Source organism: Zerene cesonia, chromosome 18 (genome assembly GCF_012273895.1).
Source record: "Zerene cesonia ecotype Mississippi chromosome 18, Zerene_cesonia_1.1, whole genome shotgun sequence".
NCBI classification, from domain to species: domain Eukaryota; kingdom Metazoa; phylum Arthropoda; class Insecta; order Lepidoptera; family Pieridae; genus Zerene; species Zerene cesonia.
The window spans coordinates 5,931,864-5,950,014 of record NC_052119.1 but is presented as its reverse complement, the minus strand read 5'-3'; the positions used below and the strand labels follow the sequence as shown (position 1 = coordinate 5,950,014).

General features: G+C 34.4%; 1 protein-coding gene across 1 annotated transcript in view; it reads right to left on the bottom strand.

Moving 5' to 3' along the window:
- The window catches only part of LOC119834076 (lysine-specific demethylase 3A), a 126,532-nt gene that overhangs the window by 63,921 nt on the left and 44,460 nt on the right, over positions 1 to 18,151 (bottom strand). Inside the window, exon 7 of the mRNA XM_038358358.1 lies at positions 4,858 to 4,972. Within this exon, the coding sequence (XP_038214286.1) occupies positions 4,858 to 4,972 (115 nt within the window). The remainder of the gene's footprint in view (positions 1 to 4,857; positions 4,973 to 18,151) is intronic.

Genomic DNA, 18,151 nt, shown 5'->3' with positions numbered 1-18,151 from the left:
TTAATGTTTTAATAGTTTTAACAAGAAATTATGTATCTAGTTGGTAAGCCTTTATTTAAATAAATAAATAAATAAATTATATATGATTTTGAACGTTCTACACATTCAAATTAATACATTTATTGTGACTTTATAAAATGTATGACATTATTAAAGTATCGATGCAAATTTAAACATTGCTAGACATAAAAACATCTATGATAACTTCAACCTTGAAATACGGATGAATTGCGAATGTGTACTCATTCTGAAATTTACGGAACAGCAGTGCATGTAGCTGTAAATATGTAAAGTTATGCAAACTGCGCACCAACGTGAATATATACGTAAAATTTCACGTAATATCACCACCAGAATGCAGATTACTTCGTTATATAACCAACGTATCTCTAAAATTAATCTTTGTGCCAAAAACGCGTTTCTCTACACGAAATATGTCAGCATTCAACGCTAACGATAATATAATGAAACTTGTTTTATAAATACTCATGTCTAGGTACGTATTTGTTAATACAACACGTCGAACATATCTAAAATATCGAAACGAGTTTTCAAAGCACTCAATTAATTCTGGCCTTAAAGTTATGGTAATATTGACCCCAAAACCGTGTAATAAAGACTCAAACATAAAGTATACCGGTACCAATTAAATTAGTGATATGCGAAATATTTTGTCTCTTATCATTGCGTTTCCAAGAAAGGACCTTATATCATGATAAATTATGATATCAGTAAAAACTGGGTTTTAAAGGTAAAATCTCAGTTTTTGCAATAACCAGTAAGTACAACTACATAAACATGTACAGCTTACACACACACACACACACACACTGGTAAAACTCGTTTATTTTTAATAAAACGTAGAATTTAGAAGTATGTAATATTAGTAATATTGTATAAATAAAATAATGTATGCGCTTTCCAGATATGCCTAAGTTGTTAGATTATAATCTACTACTGCAAAATAACACAGTACGGTTGGTCAAAAACCGTAATGTAAATACACCCATACTCCCGAAAAAAGGTTCTCAATAAAGAGTTTCATTAAACCGCGTTAATTGAATTTTGAATAAAAAAGATGGTGGGTGGACGTAGCCAGGGGCACAATGATGGTCGCCAAAACCAATTAAAAGCAAATTGTTCAGTAAACAAGCGAAGCAGTGCGGAACCAATATCCGAATTCCGTTTAAACTGACACAAAGGACTGTCGTTTCCACGATTGTGTATTTGGGTGTAGTATGTACACAACTAGACTTCTAGATGTAAAATTTTGGCATCAGTATGATAGTGTGATGAATGATAATCAATATATTTTATTACCATATGAAAAGGCCCAGCGTCTTACTTAACCCAAGCCCTGTGACGCACATTAAATTACATCGAATGCGATAAGAATCTTATTGTTAAATATTAGATCTATATATGTAGGTATGAGATAGAAGAGCAAAATTTTACGTCTTTGATGCTGAAAACTTTATTAATCATTCAATTAAATTTTCAGTCCCTATGAGAGAGTTCAAATGTCCATAACATTGTTTGTTCTATTTTATTTTCGTTCTTTTCCATGCAAGTAATATTAAAATATTCCTCAATTAGTTATAAATAAGCAATAACTTCACAACTAAGATTGAGAATGACATCCCATTTCCAATTTAAAGTTACAAAGCGGTCTCGAAACAATTACGATATTATTCAGTAACAACCTTTCAAACCGGTTCTGTTTTAAACTCACCGACAGGCCAGCATTACTCCAACGAAAGTGACCGAACTTCCGAACAAGGGAAAAGTTGAAACAATCCGAGCAATATTTGTTTGGGACTTTAAGTGTTCACAACTTTGAAACCAATATAAAGTTCGCTACTGTCTGAATACATTACACAGTTCCCAACTATGGAACGAGATATTTAAATTATTTAGCTCGATTATTACTTCTAAAATATACGAATTAAAGAATATATGTAATTGAAGAATTCTTTTAATTAAAGCACAAATGACTATGTAAAACAGGTACGTTAAAACAGATAGTAAATTCAATCACGTACATAGATGAACAAAATTCATAATGGAATAACAAATAAACATTCTGCATAGATAATATGTAACTTATTCTTACGTGAACATATTATGGTGTATATCAAGAGAACGTGGGTGAATATCTGAGTTGCATAACCATAAAACACACGAAAACGATATACATTTTAATATTTATTACTTACTGATTGACGAAATTATACAAACGGTTGTTCGAATACAAGGTGTCAGACACAGCTCTTTATTATGTAAATACGCATCGGTCACGGTTACAAAATTTAATTTATTTTGAATTATTCAAGAATAATAAAACCGACCCATTCATGAAAATTACAATGTCAAAAGAGGGAACGGTTGATTTACGAAAATTAATTTTGTATGCCGGGTCGGGTTTTTGCATCGAGACATTTCAAACCGTCACAATATTACTGGTACATTAAAGAGATTCGTTTTAATTTCAAATTTAAATAGGACAATGATACAAAGAACATGTAGCCGTTAGATACTTAATAAATACGTAGAATAGCTGAGTAATTTATCATATAGATAAATTTTTAATTAATTCTAATAGAAGCTAATAGCTTGGCAGTAATGAAGGTTAAAAATTATGTATTCAAAAAATATCATTAAAAGTATGTAAATTAAATTTAAAAAACAATTAATTATTTCTGATAACCAGTTAATAGCTGTATAATATACTTATTTCAACATTCACAAAACAAATAAACCACATCAAAATGGTCTTTTTGCTACTTCTGAATAGAAATACGGTCAATAATAATTAAATAAAATACACCTTTCGAATCTCTTACGATAATCAAAAAGAGACCATTGCGTACATTAAAAAAGTCATATGAATTTAAAACAAACACGTCTATCTATGATAATACAACACGTAGTCGTGATTTATATGACACATCCCTGCGAGGGGAGGCAACCAACCCGTGACGTCACACGCCTGTCACGAACACAGGCCAAAATGAAAGCACGTTTTATCAGCCTTTATCGTGGATACAATATTTCAGCCAAAGGATAACCTTTTAACCGAAGGACGCACGTAGAATTTAATTTCTCATTTGTCGACAGCTGATGTGACACGAATAGAAATGACTGTAAATATAATATTGCTCGCTGGAAAGTCGACGTACTTCACCTTTTTGAAACGACAAGAATGAATATGGAAATTTTGTTTTTAGTCAATCATAGGCAAAGTTATGCCTTGTGTATACTTCAATCGAAAGCGAAATTTATTATTATACTTATATTTGTAAACGAAACACGTTCAAATCAAGTCTCAATATTTTGAAATATTTATATTATTGTAATATAAATTGACAACGGTATTAAATTAAATTGCATCCAATCGAAAATAAACTTCACATGTTTATAAAACAGAACGAAACGAAATATTTTAAAACATTCAACTCTTTGCAAAGCGAAATACGTTATATCAACTGACAGAACATGTAACAAATAAAAGGTTATGCGTTCGTGTGAAAAACACACATGTTCCGATTCCATTTCATCGCAAATGGACGTCATCCATCTTGATTCTTGACTGCAATCGCCAGTCCGAGCCCTCCATTAGAGGAAGTATAGGACGGCTCGGATTTATGTTGTACCCACAATATATAAATCAATTGCTATTTTATTTCTCGTAACTCTTGAGTTATTGGAAATAATTCTATGATAACAATAGATTCTTTTCGTTCATTACGTCATTATGTTGTGTAATTCAATTATAACAATTACACCTACATAGTGAATTCTAAAACCTGATTAGAAACAATGTTATATTGATGTGCATTTATTCTTCATTAATCAATCCAAAACGTTATCACACAAACAAAGCAGTTAATTACGAGCGATAGTCAGTGTCATTAATCATGACTTTCTTTTCGTCATTAATTCGTTTGTTTATATTCATCTAGATTTCTTTTAAGATTGAACGATTTCATTATACAAGCCCTCATTAATTACAGACAGCACTGAAACATTTAATACATAGCAGTCAATGGAAATCCCATTGAATGCACATCCAATTTCATTTCAGACTAAAGCAATGCACCTGAATGGTTGAATCCTCTACTATTAAGCATCCGGAATGGATCCCATGAGAGCCTTTGAGGCTACAATGTTACGTGTAATCCATACTAAACCTTATGCCCAGAAGACCGTTTATTGAGCGCTACTATCGTTTCCATTCGCTTTACATAATATATTTAATCACTAGATAATATCCTTCGTATAATTGTGACGTACAATATTAATAACGTTTACTGCATTCATCTACTTTACTATTTTATTTAACCTGTACCTTAGTTCAGCAGTTGAGTTAAAAAGTACGAATAAAGAATGTTTTTAAATTCACAACAGCAACACAAATGAAATTCCTTTTGTGGGAATTTAAATGCATTCCATGTAAATGATTAAGGTAAACAGTACTGTTATTTTCCATATTATTTCCTCAACACGAATAAAATTAAAAATACAATTGAGAAATAGTTGGCATTGTTGTCATAATTACTGTAACTTACGACAATTAATTGTTTTCTTCATATTTATAATAATAATTATCCGTAAGAGCACGACTGAAGTTAAATAAATATTTTGTAATACAATCCAAATAATGTTGTGAAGAAAGAAATAACTCCTCACATTTGATGACGTATATTCCAAAAATTTGTAATTTGGTAAAATTCTGTTACATTTTGACAGGACATAAAATTACTTTCATCTTACACTGATGACTGTAATGATATGCAAATATAACTATTAAAGCTTGTAATAAGTATATGACCATATTCAATATAGTAAAAATATTACCTGCTGGTTGGGGCGGAGTGGGTTCCGTGGGGTTTATCTGTCCGTTGTTCCTCACAGCTGCTTTTTTTCGACCACCAGTAGTTGCTGGACTCTTTGTCGCTTCTCGCTCCACTCTCTATAAATAAAAGAAGATTTTGTATACTTTAATAGGATACCAGAGACACCATTCCCAAAAAGAACTAAAGTACAGAGTTACGATTGTAATTGATATTATTGGATCATAGTACAAACTATTGCATAAGTTTAATGACGGTATTATTTTCAAATTAACAACAGTACGCTTTATTAAGATAATGGTTATTGTTTGACTGTTCGTGATTAACCGACCGTTCTGCGGTCTCATTAAAATGTAATTTAGGCCGTCTCTAATCTTCGACGTCGCATCCGCTGTTCGTAATCAAAATTTATGGAACAGAATCGTTTTACGGTAAGAAATCTGGAGATTTGTTTCCATCAGCGATGTTCTTATTTTATAAGCGTTGAAGGAATGAACTCACACTATCATTGATGGCGAGTCATCAACGTACTAGTCTTCCAATACAATGAGTCAGCGTTTTTGGCTTTCAGGCTCGATATAGGCAAGTCAGCGGCGCACCTCGATTATTGCTGACTTGCGGGAATGAACCGTTCACTGCACTTATACTGATTGATAAACGATAGCGATAAGCCCTATTAGAATTGTTCCATGTATTTACACAGCCGTTTAATCCAGATGCGACAAGACTAATAGACGCCTTCAGAATTAATCTGCACTTTAGGGATAACTCATTAATCAAACGTAGAATGAATTGAAGATAAACAACAATAATAAAACTTAAGTAAATATGCAGGAGCTAGTATACAGTAGCGTTAAATTTTATAAAATGGCACTTATTCAGATACATTAATACTTCAATAAATTCTATCTCGCTTCGGTAATAAGATTAAAAATAATAAAGCCATTCAAGGCAGCTGAACTGTAGACATAAAACATCGTTGAAAATATAAAAGAGACGTAGAGTACTGACACGACATTCTTACACTCTTAGAGCTCGAAGAAATTGGGGCAGCTGTAGCTAGGGTTGCCAATCAGCGAACTTTAAACCATTATCTACATTAGATAATAACAATAATCAAGACATAATCATTTGTTAAAGCACAAAAACAAAAGCAAATGACACGTACGAATTCAAAACAATACATTATACGATTACGTTCATTTCAATGTCGATAAGTTGATTTATGAGTAACAAAAGGTCGTCTAACCGAATCCACCCGTTCGCAACCCTACCCGTGGGCGGGTCTCCCTCGGGGCCCGGGGGCGGCTGAAAGGCCTGAACTGTTTATGTGCACAAGCTCGAACATTATGCTTTGACAGCGCGCTGCGTCATCGGGAAATTGACAAACAGCCGGTTTATGGATCTAGGAAGTATTTTGATAGCTATCGTGTTAAGTAAACTTGGTTGTGCCGGCACTTTGAGCATAGAGACTCTTGCATGCTTTAATAGCTATTCAGAGCCATGAGACGCAATTATATGAGCTACAAACTGTTATGTGTTTAACGTTAATATTTGTTTACTATAATGCGATATACATATTTAATATGTGTTGCGTAATATGTACTCCGTTGAGAAAAATTTTATACAAAAATTAGTTGCTGTACACTTTTTGTACAGAATATCACACAAAAAGTATTCTATACTTAGTTTGTATGCTATAACTTTATCTTCGCACTTGCGTGAAAACATATTATATAAAAATAGATCAATGAACTAAAACGCATAAATCTGATCAAAGCAACACGCCTAAATAAATAAATAAACAAGAAATGAAACGCATCTCTCGTCGATCCCTTGATACATTGAAATCCTTGTTAACAGTTTGTTGAAACGCAACGTTCGTTAAAATTCACAATTTCAGTTTAGGAATAAAAATCTTCTCTAAGCAATCATCAACATCGGATTTCTATATTTGTTCCATAATTATGGTCTTAACCTGCAAACCTGTGTCTTTGAAGGTTTAGATCATAATTACATTCGTTACAGATGTTAATTAATAGATTCTATGTTTATATTTTCAATTTAACGTGACCTTGATGTTAGAGGCAATCCTGCCTCACTCAGTAATGTCATTATATAGCCAAACATAAAAATTTACAATTGGCTTCATCGCAATTTTTAGACATTGAAAAAGTTGCAAGATAAACCCAAACAAAAGTATAAGTGAAAGTAATGTGTATGATATAGAAAGTGGCCGCACGTTTGACTGACCTACGCAATGTGACGAAGTGGGCCACGGCACTGATTGCACAACGATAATGCTTTTAGCGTCTAATCCCCTCGAAATACGGTAATGTACATTCTTTCGTTGTTTTCTTTACGTTTTGTCGTTTTCTCTTTGAAAGATCTTGAATAATATGTTATTTCAGTTTTCGCTTTAGTAGACTTCATGACAATTCTATGAATTTGGTTATTACTGACTGCTTTATTTACTGAACCGAATTCAAAGTCATGAAAATGCGATTAAGATATTTTACCGGACTAGCTAGTTTATTTAATTGAATATTATTTTAAACGTCATATCATAATCCTAACGCCATCTATTAACAATCGACGGAACTAACCGATCGATGACGCGTAACACGTGAAATACAACTTAATCCTTCACTATGACTCATAGAAGAAGGTCACAATTCCGCGTTCGCGTGCAGCAGAGGGTAAAGTAGCAATTTCTTCATATTACTATACTCCCCACACCCTCCCTAACCCCTAGCAAAGTTCACGAACCGTATGCCATTTCAACACTTGACACTAATGACAGAACCGTAACGTGGCGAGTGCATACGCCTGTTAAATGCCTCTACACCTGCTCCTTCCCATTTCAACGTCCTCGAGAATATACGCATAGTATTCAATTACTGCATCTTTTCATTTTAATTTCACGCCTCCGCCATACCACTTTTGTGGTTAAGCGTACTTTACCTTTAATGAGAGCGACGTAAAGAAGAATTATTCACCACAATACAACGAAGCTTAAATACTTTAGCACTATGAAATGAAAATATAATTTACGTTACTCAGATATTTCTTATTCTGAATATAAAGCTCAACCTTTCATTACAAATGTATATAAAATTTCCTCAATCCACATCGCCGACGTTGACCTGCGTCCCCAGGGAGTGTTCTCAATATATTGACATAAGCATTTAATCTCGTAGTCAACCATCTTACACCACGTGTAGTAAATAGAAGATAGGTACTAACATTTACGAGGGTAATATAAATGAACTCTAAATATAAATAGAAAACGCAGTATCTGCGAACGTCATGAGTGTAACTATGTACAAAGTAACAGAAGACTGAAGAAAATCCCAATTACACTAAAACGGAATGTAATAACACGAAGGCATAAAATATTATTACTAGACAAGCCTCTGAAACGTGGTGTGCATTAAACGTAGGACATTTCAGGCATACATAAAAGCAAACGATCCATTTTATGTCAATGTTTTACTTGTGTCAGTCACCTTGGAGCCTACAATTCTTACTTTGTGGTAAACTAATACACACCGTGGTATATATACTAGCTGACCCGGCAAACGCTGCTCTGCCTTACTCTTATAATTTAGCGGTATGAAAAATAGATGTTGGCCGATTCTCAGACATACCCAATATGCACACAAAATTTCATAAGAATCGGTCCAACCGTTTCTATGGAGTTTGGTAACTACAATTGTGACAAATAAGATTGAAGAGAAATATTACATATAAGATTTCATTGGAACACAACGAATTGAATAACAAATAGATATCAATTAAATAAAAGTAGACAAAACTTTTATAAAGTCCATCTAAAATCTTATCTAATCTCAACACAAATTGCACTAAAAACTTTCTTTTTTTAACTTAAACTCTTAAAAATGTCTGAGTAAAACCTTGAATTAAACTTCGACCTCAAAAACCACCGTTACTCAACAAAGTACCAGTCTAAAAACACTTGCAATAGATATGAATACAAAAGAAGTTAGGAAGTAATCAGCCCACAGCCTGTAGCGAATCAAATTCGCCTGGGTTCCGCATCTGAAAATCACGTTTCGACACAAATAATTAATCAACACGCTAGCGTTCGACGCTTATCTTTATAACCATTAGCTTTATTATTCGAAAAACTAGGAAATAATATATAGAAGCAATAACAATGTGGGCATTTTGATATTACTGATATTATTATTTGATATAATAATCACATAAATGCTTATAAAAGGCTTTACGTACTCTGTTTTACCGGAAAATACGATGGGGACTAAAACGCACATCACTTCATGAGCACTGCTGTTAAGCAATTTCCCATTATTGCTCTTGTAATTAGGGCACCGTTTGCTCATTACTGCTTATTCAAATAGCCGATATCGACAACCATACCTTCCCACACACTACGTATCAAACATTACAATCACCGACAATAAAATTGGTAAGGTAACTTATAGGAGCGATGTAATCAAATATGTTTAACGAGCCAAGCGTAGGTTGCATATTATCGTTAAAGTAGAAGCCAGGGGCTTTGTGGAAGGGCCTTTGATATGCACAATAAACAAGATAGGCATTGTACGAGGGCGTAGTGAACCGTAGCGCACAGGTACTGAATACACGTATACATAAATTATACAAATACGATCGAATTGTGTTCACATGGTAACAGAGCACACATTCATAACATAGTTGAATCGTGATTAAACAACAGTCCGCTCTCTATTGTTAAAATGTCGCACTAGAAATAATATAACGGTGTAGCGCGGTGAAATTCCCAGTTAATATTATGTTAAATTAAATAATTGAAGTAACAATTTTAAAAGTGAAAACTGAAAGGAAGTTATAACAGAGTTGATTGCTTTTGAACATTAAACAAGTTTATTTCAATAAGGTCAAAGGAAGTAATTTCTCGGAAATTTCACCACGTGTAAGGTTTGACGCCCACAACGATCTTTGTTATGTTGTCGCTTTCATAGAAGCTTAGGAAAGGATTGAAATAAATTGAAAGAGAATTCCATTGCAAACTTATCAAATGTCTAAGGAATATTTCATCTAAGTATCAACAAAAATAATGAAAAAGTTGGGTTTTTAGACATTGTACGAAGTTTTCTAGATAAATAGTCTTTCAATTTGCGTGTAAAAAATAATTCTAATTATTGATATTATATCTAGTCTAGAAATATATAAAAATACTATGACAAAGCTCAAACCTATGCCATACCATAAATAATAAGTGTACCTTAATCATAAATTGTAGGATAGTCAGTAAAGGACTCGCTTTGAGCGACCGAGATGAATTATCCACGAAACGGTTTAGTCACAAGGTGCATTATGCTATTCCATATAAAACTAATAAAATCAATAGACATAAATTTAACGTCACAAGAAGAAAGGAATCTCCACAGTCACAAGCGACTTAACCAATCAACTCATTCCTTTCCTCAAGGTTTCAAATAAAGCCGCCATTATTTGGCAGAATCGCAAAAGCTTTTCCAAATGAGAACATAAATTTGTCACAAGATTTTATTATACATACAGGATCGTTGATAGCGGGTGAACGGCCCACTTAATACCGCTGGGTGATTTATTTTCACTTATCTCGAACTCCCGTTAGCTTTTGAAGCTCGTATATTGGGTTGTCCAACGTTTCCAATACTGATTCTATTTCCCTTAATGTATTCATCATGACAGTTATTTTATATTTGATACGCTTCATAATAGCGTTATCTACGTACGATGAAACGTTTTCGTTAAAAGATACTTAAGAATTTGTAGCGGTTTTGTTTTCAAATAACCACGTTTATTCTATACTGAAGTAATGATACCTTCATAACGTTGAAAATTAACTTTATTCAGTTTGTAATTGCGTTTCATAATCACCTTAAGCTATTGCCCAACCTTTTTCTACGAATTTCAAAGGATTAAATTAATTTGAAATATTCAATTATTCCGCTAATACATCGTTAACTTGAAAAGGAACACTAAGAAATAAATTAATTATGTGTGAATTATCTATTCGCGAGTTAAAAACAGTTACGTAACTGAGCTCATTATGAACGAAGTGATTACATAATGAGAGCGCCGGCCGACAGTCTGACCTTTCCTACATCCCTGCATACTTTACACTGCACCTTATCGAACTCATACCGCTGTGTTACTTATGCTCTATACGAAACTGTAGGCTGAGAACACAATGATATTGTATGGGGAATATAGCCAGGTGAACACCCTTTGGGAATAATTGTTGTGGATAACAATAGACGTTTGTAGCTTTCTATCAGGTGGCACTATTACTTTGTCCTCCTTTTGCTACAAAATTATAATGAATGTTACTTTATATTCAAATATAATAAACAAGTTTTCATATATATGCGAAAATAATACTCCAATGTAGGTACGTTATAGCATTATACTACGAAAAGAGTATTTGCCTTGCTCGTATTTACGATTCATTCAAGGTTGACAGTAAAGTACGTTCACGTATTTTAATCCTTGTGTAAATATGGATTCTTTTCAATAAGCGTTCGCACGTGATGCACACTAATCGCTCTGTAATAATAGGATTAAACTAGATGTGAGAAATTTTCTATGAATATTGGTTACGTGCTATTAACGCAACTACCTTCAATACTCTTTATCCTTGATTATATTATAATAATTTGTATCATAATAATAAAATATAACTTTTATGATCAGATGTATCAGGTATGAATAAGTAAATGGTAATAAGTTTCATAAGGATAACGCGAGGTCACATACTCGTCTGTTAACAGTCCTGTATAACGACTCTACAATTACCAAAGCAAATCAATAAATGCGACAAACGGAATGGCCAGTGAAAAATTAATTTTAAAACAAATAAAAGATTACTCTTTAATACGCGAATGAAATTTGAATCGCATTGGAACCGTGAAGCCACATAAACGAGTTTCGAAACGTTCATAACAGGTTAAGCCAACGATCGATAGACACACGTTACAATGACCTGAACACTACTTACACACGGCACATCATTCACCGCCATATTCCCGTACATTTCTACAACGATCGTGCGCACAATTTCACAAATAAAAAAAAACTTTCTCAGAGCACGTTTATAAAGAAATACCACGGCAACGCGGGTTGAAACATACTATGTTCATACGGGCGACGTGTTCCCGGTACATTTATCTCAATCTTGGAGGAGTGCCGGAGGGCAAGAGTGCAACACGACTCGGCCGACTGGTACCTCCCGTCCCGGACCCCACGTCGCCAACCGGTTTCCTAGTCCATTACCGAGCATGGATATGCCCTCTCTAACTAGATTACAGCGTAAATAAGGTTAGCTACCGCTGTTGGCATTCATCCTATTAAACAATAAAATAACTCGATCGAAATTGCTATTTTATGCTAATAAGATTACTGATTTTAAAGCTCACTTCATAACACACAATCCCATTTATATTCATGATACGTAACTAGATGCAGAAATGCAAAACTATTTAATAACCCTATTTAACTTTATTGGACTTATAAAAAACAGCATTACAATTAGCATTTAGTAATGGAAGACAATAGCAGAATTAAGGTCAAGCAGAAAGACAAAAACACGTTATTCAGTGGGCAGCGAGGCGAAACTCGATGTAATTTAAATAACGGTAACCAAATAATTAGCATAATATCAACTTTTGTATTATACACGAACTAATTGGATAAAAGCGCAATCGGTTGGCATAATCACGAAAGCGAGTTATACAATCGTGCTCGTAAATGACGTCAACCGTCGAGACTTGTTAAATCAAAACAGGAGATTAGCATAATGGCGCATCTCGAATGCAGCAGACGATTATCGTAAATCGGAACGCAATAGCGCCGTGACTCTGTGAACTTAGCTGCTATCACGCTCACGACTGCGCTAACAGACATCTTCCGTGAAACAATTGCATGGAATTCTCAGCGTTTGATATTCGAAAGTCTAATATCATTCGGTTTGAGATAAAGCCACTAAGCCGTGTATGCGGGCTATGGTTGTATGCTGTCAGGTGAGATTTATTCACGTAGCTGAAACATGCGACAGGGTGGGCGTGCGTGGGCTGTAGACGGTGGAAACCGCCTAGTACGTATTAAAGCCCATATATAGAAATTTAATACCTTCCTCGAATATACATAAATATCATCCGTACAAAGTACCTGTTAAAAAAAGGAATTCAAATAAAAAAGTGGGTAAAATTCAATTAATATGAAATAGTGCATTACAATAGATTTCAATCAACGAATGTTTATAAATAGTTTTGTCCTGGCGCGGTCGCTTTATAATACTGAACAAAGGAACAATAACGACTAACAAAGAAGTTAGAAAAGAACAAAAGCAAACATCGAAGCGGGTTAAACGAGCTATTTCCTTCCAAGACGACGGAATAACAATAACAAGGGATGACTTTGTATGGTATTGCATTAAACGTTTCGATATAAAAAACATACTTTGCAATCAATCAGCCGATGAAGCCGATGAAAAACCATACATAACTTGATTCTATTCAAAATTTGAACGGTCTAATAAACTAGATTGGGATAACTGAGATAGTAAATTATTTGGATCACAGGTGTGAGTGAGATAGTGGTATTATCGGGGTGTGGCTATCAGAAGCTACTTTGTATGCGCTGTGTGCCTACATTGCCCGCAAATGCATAATACATATAACTTGCACGTTTGTATACGTAAGTGTATGTGTATTAGGCCGTGCACATGCCATTATATGCTAATTAACTTTCCAAGGCGCGTTCACTGTTGCAGATTAGATTCAAGCGTAACCTTCTAAACAAAGTTATTTGCATAATGGATATATGCTAGTTAATACTTACTTACTATACTAGTTAATACAAACGAGGCAAATAAATATAAGGTTAAGCCGTAATAAAATAAATGATAAATAACAATACATGTTAAAGAAGAGGCTACGCTTATAATAAATGCGAAAGTAACAAGAGGAAATTACAAGTGCTCATTAGTGTCAATGACCATCGCTAGCCGGTGCTCAAGGAGTTAATCATTTAAAATATGTACCGGTAGTGCACGCTCCGAATGGCCACAAATCACCAAAATCACTTCACGACGTCACGCGTAACAATCAAAACTCGAACATGTGACGATAGTGCGGTGAAAGGTAAGATGCGTTCCGTAAACGGTTCCGAGTTTAGACTATAGAGTATCCGAGTGTAGCCGGCGCGGGAGAATGGCGCAAACTGGAGCCGGGAGGGGCGGGGGGCACCCCCTTGCGTGCCCTGGCCCCGCGCCCCGCCGCCCGCGCGCCGCACTCTCGCCCTGCCGGTCCCGGCCACCAGACAGGCTTGCATAATTAATTAGACTTCGCACTCCTGTCATATATTGCACCTTCCGCATGCAAGGTCATCGTTTTTGTTACACGCCTTGACAATTTCGTATTGATTAGCTCAGCAATGCGAGTACATATTATTTATTCAACAGTTTTTGTTTACAACGTTGCAAATACTACAATAAAATGTTTAGAGTATACCATTAAATCACACCTATTGCCACACATCAATATTTAACAGTTTTCAATATTGTACGAAATTTATTTAACGTATTACCTACTAAAGCATAGTTTCAGAATAACTTTAAAGTTTCCGAACATTTACAATAGCTAACGTAACAATGTTCATACAATATGTAATAAATAAGTTTCCATCAAAACGCTTAATTAGATACCTATGAAACGCAACGTCCTCCAGGTCAATATGAATAATATTAACCTTCAAACAAAACAAGAACAAAGTAAGCAGTGAGTGGCACGATCAAACAGGCCCTTGCTAACCCCCAGAGGAGTGGGTAGGGGGGGGCACGAGCCAGACGTAACCCGGCATCCCGACGCGATCGATATCCCTATCCGCTGCATGAGAACTCGCATTAACTAACTCTGACAGAGGTGGAAAGTCGGCCGATGTTGTTACAAACTTTACCGATTATCCGACGAACTCTTCCTACTTATGTTATAAATGTATCATGTTACCAAATGAAATAATGACTTCGAATGTGTGTTACATTGTTTATTAGAATATGTATGTTTACATGTACTATATGAGGAATTCGTTTATATGAACTGTTAGGTATAGTCACCATCGATACGAAGTTTAAATAATGAGAGTCATAAAGTTTTGAAAGAAACCTTTTTTATACATTAAAATACATCACAATCACAAAATTGTTTCCATGTCATTACATCTAACGAAATGCAAAAATAATATCCGTCCTTACCCCACATAGAGCGATGATAAAAGAATAAAAATGCAAATAATTGTCATCAATCATCGTTAGCTTGTCCGACTGACTCGGAGAAAAAATCGATTAATATTCTACTCAAGCCCGCGAATACAGGTATTTAATCGAAAGATTGACGTTATGGATATCTGGGTTAAGCGTGTTGGAATATGGTGAATGAATAATGTTAATTAGGCCATGAATAAACATGAGATTAAATCACCAACGACAAAAATAGTGTTTGCGAAATGTTCCACATTGTATTCAATTCTCAGGATTAACGTCTAATGAATTTATACAGTGAGACCTCATACAATCGAAGAGATACATCGATAAAAACAAGCGTGTCAGAACCAATTCACTAGTAATAGGAAAAGTTTAATCGATTCACGCGCCACTCTCACGACGCCTTACACGGGTGACTTTCAGAAATTCGCTTACATTTTCTTATATTCACATAAAGATTGCACACGGTAAAATCTTTCTCAAAACTTGCTATAGGTATACAGGAATCTAGAGAAGTTAAGAGTGCATATTATCTTTTGTGCCTTATACTTTAATGTTTGCTTAGCGCAGTGTATGATAATTTATTAGGATTTGCCACAAGGTGGAAGTTGTTTCTGGCCGTATTCCAAGTGAGTCGGCTTCTCTGAAAATGTTTCTGCAAATTAAAGTCGGGATGAGTTCCTCTGGCTTCAAGTCTGTGTGTTGAAAACTATGTTTATTTTTTATTTGGTTAGTATATGAACGGAGCCAATTATGTTCTGATATATTGTACATTTCAGTGGCTAAATAAAACGAATTTATACAAGAAAAACGAGTGTAACGGTAAACATGACAAATATTTATACGTCTTAGTAACGTGACTCAGTGGATTTTCCGCGACCGAGGTAATTTGTAAATACGTCACTGTTCTAGTTAAAATAGCAAAAGACGATAGACGGAATCACACGGACGCGTTAAAACTGAACAATATGAATAAAAATAACCATTTGTAACTGCACTCATAATAAACTTTGTTAAAACGCATAATATCGATTACCTAGTACGTTTTATTTACATAAATATGTCTAATATGTTTAAATGTATGCACATGGATATTTGATTGCCTTACTTTCCCAATTTTATTTTGCAACGAGAACTAACAACAATAAGTTATTCTCTGACACGGATAGTAGTCATAAGATGAATCGTTCATAGCTACATAACCAGGGGGAGTGCCTTCGAAAAGGGTCGCTGAACCAGACAAATTGCAAAGAACACGTCCCCCTCTTGTCAAATTGGAACGCAATGCTGGACTTAATAGCATTACTTCACAGGATTTATATGGACTAAAATTTTCGGTTGGATTAAAATTGTTAGTCACAAAGTGTGTGGAAATTGCTCATTTGTGAACGTTTGTGAACGAACGAACCTTATTACTCACGCAAGTAAAGTTTCGCTAATTTTAAATTTTCAAGTACAATAATCCATTAAATACTAGTGGATTATCGTATTATTGGCTTTTATTATAATTTTCCGTATTTCCTGCTTTAATGCAATATTATTATACTGTCGCAGTGGACATAATATCTAAATTATGTCTCGGAATAGCGGCTGCATACAAAACGAGTACTTACTATCGGCCATTGCACGGGAATACGTGACATCCATAACAATAAATAGATGGATTCTAGAGGCATGTGACACATAATCTGTTTTAGTTAATACTAATAATATCCATTGATAAATTCGACTTAATACATGCGTCGAAATTGAATGATAAAAAAACATATTTCATTGACGTATCAAGTTACATTGAAGCAATTTGTGAATAAAGCGAGCATATTTGATCAAAAGAAAAACTCTGATGTTACAAAAGAGCTCTTAAGTATCTCAAATTCGAAACGAGCTCGTTCAATAAATGAATAAGTTTACTCTCTGTAGCTAAGTAAAAATACTTTAATTAGACAAACTTCTACATCTTATACAAGTGACACTGAAGATTGTTGAAATCCTTGAATAAAATGATCCTCGAGTGTCGATAGGATACAAAATTTAATGTGGTACAACTTAGTTTTCATTATGAGGATATACTTAACCGGTACATACGTGATAAAATTAAACAGATGCACGTATGAAGACGGCGTCAGTTGAAAATAACATAGTAGACATGTTTATGAGCTAATACTAAAAGCTAATTATCTAGTCGTGTTCCTCAAGCGGTTGATCTAAATTAGATTTTCGCAGAAGTTTTCAAGCCAAGTATTCCGCTTGCGTCCAACTCAAACACCCCACGATTAACATTAGTTTAAAACAATGCCGGGGCAACTAAACTAAGTTCTCGCCCGCTTCTAGTTCGATATTCAAATGAGTTTAGTGATGCAGAAACTCAATCGGTAAGAGTATGTTCCATATGTTGAATTTTACTTTAAAAGTGATGCACAAAATCAACCGACCGTGTTTTTTACGTTAATAATAAATAATTATACCTATATGTAGTGGTACAAGGGTCTGTTTTTGGTCACTAAAGTATCCATTACTATGTGAATGTTTATATTTAAAAGTTAAATGTTTTATTGGTAGTACAGCATAGACTAACAAGAAGAAATCTATTAGTCATTTCTGCCATATTTAGCTGAACGAAGCAAGCGGCGCTCAGGTTAAAATTGGCATATGCGTCACCGGGCGCCGGCGACAGGCAACAACTTAGAAGTACAGGAATAATTGACGGCAATGCGAATGTACACATTTATCATTCACGTCGACTTTTCTCAACCTTAATTAAATCCTGTTCTAAGATATAATATCCTGAACACTGCTTGTCTGATTCCTTCAAGCTTAATGAAAATTTGTTGGCAACGAGAAATACATAGCATTTATGTGTGTCACTGTTTTTATAGTAGTTTAAAATTTTTACATGAACACAAGATCACAATATCGCACTTTTACACTTATATATTTTATACATCAGACTTATATCATAAATGTGAAAGTTTGTTTGTTTGGATGTTTGTCTGTCAATCACGCTGAAACTACTAAACGGATTTTG